Source organism: Austrofundulus limnaeus, unplaced genomic scaffold, assembly GCF_001266775.1.
Source record: "Austrofundulus limnaeus strain Quisiro unplaced genomic scaffold, Austrofundulus_limnaeus-1.0 Scaffold391, whole genome shotgun sequence".
NCBI classification, from domain to species: Eukaryota; Metazoa; Chordata; class Actinopteri; order Cyprinodontiformes; family Rivulidae; genus Austrofundulus; species Austrofundulus limnaeus.
The window spans coordinates 56,712-64,621 of record NW_013952793.1 but is presented as its reverse complement, the minus strand read 5'-3'; the positions used below and the strand labels follow the sequence as shown (position 1 = coordinate 64,621).

The 7,910-nt window shown below is 38.3% G+C and overlaps 1 protein-coding gene across 1 annotated transcript in view; it reads left to right on the top strand.

The window, feature by feature from the left end:
- The window catches only part of LOC106528594 (microtubule-associated protein 4), a gene marked incomplete at its 5' end in the record, with an annotated part of 16,752 nt that extends 9,566 nt beyond the window's left edge, over positions 1-7,186 (top strand). Inside the window, 2 exons of the mRNA XM_014023802.1 lie at positions 2,739-2,931; positions 3,137-7,186. Of these exons, the coding sequence (XP_013879256.1) occupies positions 2,739-2,931; positions 3,137-3,144 (201 nt within the window). The remainder of the gene's footprint in view (positions 1-2,738; positions 2,932-3,136) is intronic.
- Between the last annotated feature and the right edge of the window lie 724 nt (positions 7,187-7,910).

Here is a 7,910-nt window from a genome sequence, read left to right as displayed (position 1 = left end):
TTATTCTGAATAAAACTCCGGTGCATGTAAACACTTTTCATGTTCAGATTGTGTTCATGTAAACAGTACATTTGGATTATTTAATCTGAATACATTTCAATTTGATTAAAAAAATTTGTGCATGTAAACATGGCTGGTATAATTTTAATTTTTAAAGCTCATAATCTTACCACTTGAAACATCACTAGCCCTGAAGCTGCTGGTAGACATCGCTGTTAGAATTATCAAAGGTTTTTTACACCTGAGAGACACCGTAGCAACTCCTTTGCATTTGGAAGTGGGAGTTGGGGGTTGGGGGAGGACCAGGGAGGATGATTCAGCCACTCAACCACTAGATGTCGCTGAAAACAAATCCTACACACTGCCTTTAAAGAAGTTTTATTAAGATGAAACTCTGGCCCCCTGCCACTCTACCCTCTGGTAGGTTGTGCCTTTGCCAGCAGGTGTGCTGGTGGCTCTCGGTGTCTGGGGCTGAGCTGAGTGCTTGGGCGTGTACCGGCTCGGCCTGGTGACTGCTCGGTGGGGCTTGGGCCCTCTGGCCCTATCAGGCCTCAGCTTGGGGGTGTTGTGCCCTGAGGTCCCGGCCCTCGGTGTCCATGCCCGGATCTGCTACGACGCTGTGGGTGCCGGCGGATTCTGTGAGGTCGTCGCTGCTGGCCCCGGGGTATTACTGTGTGGGGTCACTAAGGGGCTCTCCTGGTTCTCTCCTGTGGTCTGCTCTGGGGGTGGGCGGTTCTTCATACGCTGGTGCCCCTGGGGGCTCTGCACTTGGGGGTCCTTCTCAGGGCCTTTGGTTCTGGTCTTCCTTATGTCTGCCTCGGGCCTTGGGGTCAGGTCTGTGGGTGTCCACAGTCTCTTAAGCATTCCATTGGAGAAATCTTGTATACATGCATGCTCAGAACCGCACATAAACAGGTGTTCAGATCCTGGGGTTTCTGACAGTCACTGAATGTGTACAGTATATATATATATATACATATTAGATTATTTACTAAATGTACAAAACTCAAAATCAAATTTCCAAAGGGTCACAGTCACAAATTATTAACCAAAGTTTTGAGATGTGAGTGGCAAAACTTTGCTGATGTCACCCAAATGGTAAAATCCCTGGATGTTTAAACAGCCAGATGTTTTGTGGGAGCCATCTAGCAGCCAATAATCTTCAGCCAGGTTCACTATGGCGGCCAATCAGCAGAAGGCTTGTCAGGACTCAGTCAAAGATCCTCTCTTGTAAAAGAGAACTAAAAAAGAACTTGGGACAAAACCATTAACACAATATAGTATGGGCTGTAACATTAAGATGGCCATCACAACTAATCAACATTTGTAGACAAAAATTAAACTATCCTTTCGCAGGACAAGATGATCTTCATGTAAAACTGTCAGAGGGACAATATGTATTCCTTCAAGACATGCTTTTGTTTTCTTACATTTTTATTTTGACCCGTTTATCAAACATTCTCCAGAGGACTTAACTTTTCTAAAAAAGATAGTACAATGCATTTTTTTTCTTTTATAGTGACAACATTAACTGAAATCTGCTACATCGCTGTGCAATAGGCTATCACAGTGGATTAATGGTTAGAATTGTTAGTTGAATTGTTAGTTAAAGCAGTGTTTCCCAACCCTGGTCCTCAAGGACCCCTATCCTTCATGTTTTACTTGTGTCCCTGCTATTCAGCAGGTCTTCAGAAGATTGTTAATCACTCATTCATTCAAACCAGGTGTGTCAAAGCAGGGAAACATCTAAAACTGTGTGTCCCCTTTTCCATGGTGTAGTGTCGGAACGATCGGTGTAGGTACGGGTCAGTACGGGTCGGACCGGTTGGTTTTCCACTGATGTACCAGTCCGGTTCCAATGGGTGTGTTTTGGGCGGTTGGTGGAGGTGGTTTTTAGGTTTTTTGAAAAAAAGTTAATAGGCAAAATGAGAGATGGAAAACATTTGATGAATAACTTTTGAAATTTTAAAAATTTGAAAAACTTCCGAATTAAAATTGGATGGAATCACGACTAATGTCACTGCTACAATTGAAAACAATGACTCATTGGGTTGTTCTTGTAAAGGCAGCTTAGACGCAACCAGTGGCTCCACCCCCTAGCCAATCAGCGACAAACAGTGTTCTGATGTCGCATTTTGGTGTCAGCTGGGGCTGCTTGGAACCACAACGAAGTAGGTACTAAAAAAAGGGCCGGTTCCATGAACCTGGCCAAATGGAAATGGCTTGGAACCGTACCAAACCGTACCAACACTACACTGAGTGGCACTAGTGGAAAAGGGGGAGGACCAGGGTTGGGAACCACTGAGTTAAAGCCTCAGGTTGGACCCAGGGTCCTTCTGTGTGCATATTCTCATGTTTGGGTGGGTTTTCTCCGGTTACTTTCGTTTTCTCTCACAGTCCAAAAGCATGTACAGTATGTGTAGGCTTATTTTCCTGGTTAGATAATGGTCAACATTGACCTGCTAACCTTCAACCCATGCTTCAAGCAAAGTTGTCTTTTTAATAAAAGAAAGAAAATTAAACATTGCAGAAAGGATATGGCATTGTTTTATTTTTTCTTGTTCTCCCAAACCGTGAACTTAAAATAAACATATCATGATTTTAAATCCTTCTTTTTCACATTTAGATCATTCTGTTGGGGTCTATATAAAGTGGTACTGCAATGCTTCGTCTGAATTCCTCCTTACTGTAACTCTACAAGCCCCTCTAACTTTAGGTTACCTACGATGTGTTTCTAGACTGGGGAGACTCAAAAAACAACAGAGGAGAGCAGGATTCTTTCCAGTGGCAACCCAGTCCCTGACCTTGATCCCAATCCAACCCAGGCTGAAAGCCCAGCTGCACAGGAAAATGGGATGAGTAAAGGGGTTCCCACTGAGAGCGAGGGACTTCTGGAGCACCAACCTTTGGATTCACACATTCTAGAGACAAGTAAGTCCGGACTGCTCCAGCGTTTGCTATGAATTTGCAAATCACACATGCAGGAGCTTGACAGAAAAGTCAATGATCTCTACTTTTCTGTTCCTACGTAACATAAGAAAGCATATGACCTACTTCATGTGACTGTAATGGATTTATATTTATATGCATCTGCTGTCCAAAGCACCTGATTTTTTTGTGACTTCTTATTTTGCAGGCATCTAACTCTGCTGTCCTTCTGCCCTCTTCATTTCAACTCCCACCCCCACTCCATGTCATCGCCTACCCCTATTTTTTTTGTGTACACAATGTTCTTCTTCCTACCTCACCTTTGCTCCTTGTCCTCTTCCCTTAACCTCTGCTGCAGATTGAGTCTTTCAAGCTTAACTTCAGCGAGAATGCTAGCTCTCACACTGACAACGCGGATATCGCCATGTTGCCAGCCCAGTCCCAGGAAACCAGGATCCACGTGGTACCTTATACTCTTTACAACATCTTCGCCAACTGTCGCCTCACAGTGGCTTCCTTGTTGAGGCTTCAGTTTTGCCCCACTGCAGCAGCTCCTCCTCTGCTTCTCACTTGCTTCAAAATCAGGTGGAAGTCCAAGGGACGGCATCAGATTTGTTAAGCAACCTCAGCGTTTTTAGCCCCCGTCAAAGCCCCTTTTTTTCTGAATCTTAAAAAAATATAATAATGCAACTGTTTTTATTTTTTACATGATCATGCATCATGGACTTTATCATTGCAACTTTTCTATGTTTATTCTGCCTGAAGTGTTTAAAGTAGTGTCTCACTGGGCTGTGATTAGTTAGAGAAAGATGTTTGTGAGGAAGTCTTCAAAACAGTTAAAGACATGTGCAGGGGTTCTTGGTTTTTTGAGTTGCAGTCTTGTTGCTTGAATTCTGGACATGTTCAAAATACTGTGTGAGAAATCTTTCAAAAAAGGTATTCACGAGTGTGCCAAACCAGTCTCCAAATCTATTTCAAGAGTCCAAGTTTTTGATATCTGTATGGAAACTGTCCTCTGATAGAAAATATGTCCAGGTCTAAAATGCCCAGTCAAGATGAAAAATAGGCCAAATAAAAGTTAAATAATTCCTCTTGGCAGGTTTTTCTTCGTTGGAAAAAAAGCAATTCATCTCTCCTCCAAGAGACTTCTTCAGTCTGAGGAGATACAGGTAAACTATGAGCAGTGCCTCCACATGGTGGACAAACAAGTTTAACAATGACAATCAAAACTGTTTGTTCACATGCAAAGGAGTATGAAGATGATTAATAGGCATTTCTTAAAAATGGCCCAAATCTGCCTTTCTTCATTTCTACACTATACTCCAGTAGAATAAATCAATATGGAAGTGGTAAAACACCCACCAATTTTAAAAAGCCACACATTCTTGTTGGTCATTTGGTCGCGAACACGTACAACATGGTTTTCCTTTAATTTGCCTACTGGTTGCAGCCCAGTGAGATACTACCTTTAGACCAGTGGTGTCCAATTTTGGTCCTCAAAGGGGACTATCCTGCATTTAGATGTTTCTCTGCTTAGATACACCTGATTTGAATGAATATGTGATTACCAGGCTTCTGCTGAACTTGCAGACCTGCTAAAGAGCAGGAAAACAACTAAAGCAGGAAACCGTGAACGTCTAGGACCAGGATTGCATACCACTGCTTTAGACCATGCTTGGCCTTGAGTGGTAATCTATATGAAGAGAAATTGAGGAAATTTAAGCTTTCTCACATCCTCTCGCTTTTCATTTGCTTAGAATCCATGGCTTTAACCTAAACAATGTAGCTAAAGCCAGGTGAAGCATTTCTGTCCCCTCAAAATGACATCTGTCACTTGATTTATCCACTGAGCAAATCTTATGGATTTGTGTTGTAGCTGTGTACTCTGCTTTTGTGACAGTAATTGTTTTTTTCATGTCATTGTTTTTTTTATTATTATCATTTAATATATGCAAACTGACAAAAAATTGTGACAACTAGAAGGATATTTGAATAATTTTAGATTGTTTTTTATTTTGTTTTTGATTGTGTTTGAGTGGAAAAAAAATGTAAAAGTTAGTCTTTGTGTTCTGTTTTGGATTCTTTATTTCTGCGTTTTATTTTGGTAATTGAACTGGTTTAGATATGTTCAATAAATTATCCCTCCTAAAACAAACAACACAACAGATCTCCCCCAATTACACAATCTTGGTACTCACAAGACATTTAAACATGCACATCTATTTATTCAAAAACCAGGATAAACGTTGAAACAAAGAGAACCCACACCCCCACTCCACTCGGTATAAGCAGGAAAGGGTTGCTAGATGTGTTCAAGTATAATCTGAGCAAATTTAAGCTGAGTCATGGTAAAGTAGGTGGAGACGTGATGGGACTTGAAAGGTTGTGAGGTGGAAGAAAACAAAATCGAAGTTGAGAAGTTGTCTAGAGGGAGATGAGAATGTGGTTGTTAGATGGCTATTAAACAGAAAAGGCTGTGCTGACTCATATTTAAAAATATATCATAAAATATAACTAAAACATTTAAAATTTAGAGAATAGTTGACTAAGCTGATGCAAATGCTCTGAGCATCCTGGTATTTAAAGGAATGCTAAGTTGACCTGATTATTGTATGTTACCATGATTGTTGTCCCATTTTAAATGTTTCAGAAAGTTATGGAAGTATATATACAGCTCTGGAATACATTTAAGAGACTTCTTCTAAATGTTTTTAAACCACCATCTCTACATGTATTACAGCATTTCTGTTCTAGTGTCTATTGAATTTCAGTACAACTACAACTCATTCTACTTAATGTGGTGCTGATTAGGAGATCGCCTTAACCACCAACGAAAAGAAATAAAAACCATCCTATGGTTAAGAGTAATGTCTTGCAATAGCACCAGTTGGATGGCAAAACAGTGCTGGTAGTAACTTATAAGTAATTGGAATTTAAAAAAAACTATTGGCTGTGCCTAAAGTGTTGGAAAGAGAAGTCTTAAGTGGGGAAATCTCCAGATCTGAAGCCCATTGAAACCAATGTGATAAACAGGATGATAAATGGTCAAAAGCCACCAAAAGTACCTCAGAAAATTCTATTTTTTGCGTCAGGAGTTGCAAAATGTTGCCCAATATCAATAAAATCGTTTTTTTTTTTTTTACCAATACTTGATTTCTGATTTCTTCCTAAGTTCAAACTTCAGTCTTGTGTCTAAAATGAAGTTAACCTTATTTTCTTTGTATTTGTGATCTGAGAACACTGCACCTTTTCTGTTCTGACCATTTGTCAAGTTCTGAGAATAAAGGCTCTAAATGATAAGATTTTTATTTAAAATGTGGAAGAAATATCAGTAGGTTATAAAATAAAACAAATATGTTTGTGTTATACAAACACATTTGGAGTAGTAAAATCAGAAAACCTGCAGTGGTCTCTTACTGTGTTCCACATCTGTATACCAAGTTATGTGTTTAATACTCCTGAGTATTAGCAGTGGGACTATTTTCAGTTATCTCATTTCATCCTGTTGCCTTTATAATGTTTGTGTGGACAATATACCTATGTAAAACCACTCCCCAAACTGAATGTGCATTAAGGTTATGGTTCATAAATTTATGGTTACTGTAGGTGTTTTACTGCATTGATTTTTTTAATGGAAATCAAAAGTTAATATAATTGAATCCCACTTTTCCCAAACATTTTAAACCATGATTACATGCCTTAGACATGATTGTTTTATTGTTTGTTTGTTAGTTTTTTTTATATAATATCCTAGTAATTTATCAATGATAAAACTGTCAACTGATTTTGGGGTCTTGTTAACATATTTTTCAACAATTCTAATACTTTGCTGTGTAAGTGCTGCTATGTTGAGCAATGATGAGGATGCTATTCTAATATTGGGAGTATTCATTTTTAACATGTAATTTGATAACATTTTATATGTCAGACAATAAACAAGCATCAGTTTTTATTTAAGGCCTTCACATTTGTCTAGATAAGTTGAACTCTTCACTCTGTGATCCCTCCAGAGAAATTTCATCATAAAGAGACTTCATGAATAAAGTGATTTTTTTTCTCTGCAATAATGATTAAGTAAGGTCATGCACAAGATCCAGATGCAGATAAATGTGCTGGTCTCCTTGCAGCTCATCGAAATGTGGCTTCAATGCTCTTGAAAGCTTATTTAGTCAAAAACAATTGTTTAATGTATATCTGCATGAATGTGTTCTGTGATGAGTAAACTAAACATTGTGAAATGAAATGATTTGTTATTTTACAGATGCATGCAATTATTGAGTGATTTTTCATTGTGCCACCATTTTTGTTTTGTTGTTGGAACTTACTGATAACACTAGTACAACTGAGAACTGGGGGGGACTATGAGATTTTTTTAACAATGAGAATAATACCAGAATAAAGTTATATCTGAGAATAAAATCATATGAGAATAAAGTCAGACTATGAGAATGAAATTGTAATATGAGAAAGTCATGAGAATAGTAATATGAAAATAAAATCTTAATATGAGATAAAAGTATTATGAGATTAAAATCATAATGAGAGTAAATTTGCAGTATGAGAATGAAATTGTAATATGAATAGTTGTAATATGGGAAAAACGGGAGAAAATATGGGGAACTCCTACACAATCAGTCTTACCGCTGTTAAAATAAGGAATGTTGAGCATCTTTGAAGTTAGACTTCAATATCAAATTTACAAATTAAATATTTTTATTAGTAGTAGCAGGACTTTGAAACAATTGTGCAAACAACTGTATTTTGAAGAAAGAACCACACAAACTTGGGGAAAAAATGTTTCTTTTGTGGACGAGGAGCTGTCTGTTAGAGGTTAAAGGCACAGTGTGTAGGATTTTGTCAATTCTTTTAGCCGAAATTGAGATAATCACTAATGACAATAATAAACAACAACTCTAATCATTGCAGACAAAGACCTTTTATTATTTTTACCTTATAAAAAGCTGTTTATATCTCCATGGTCG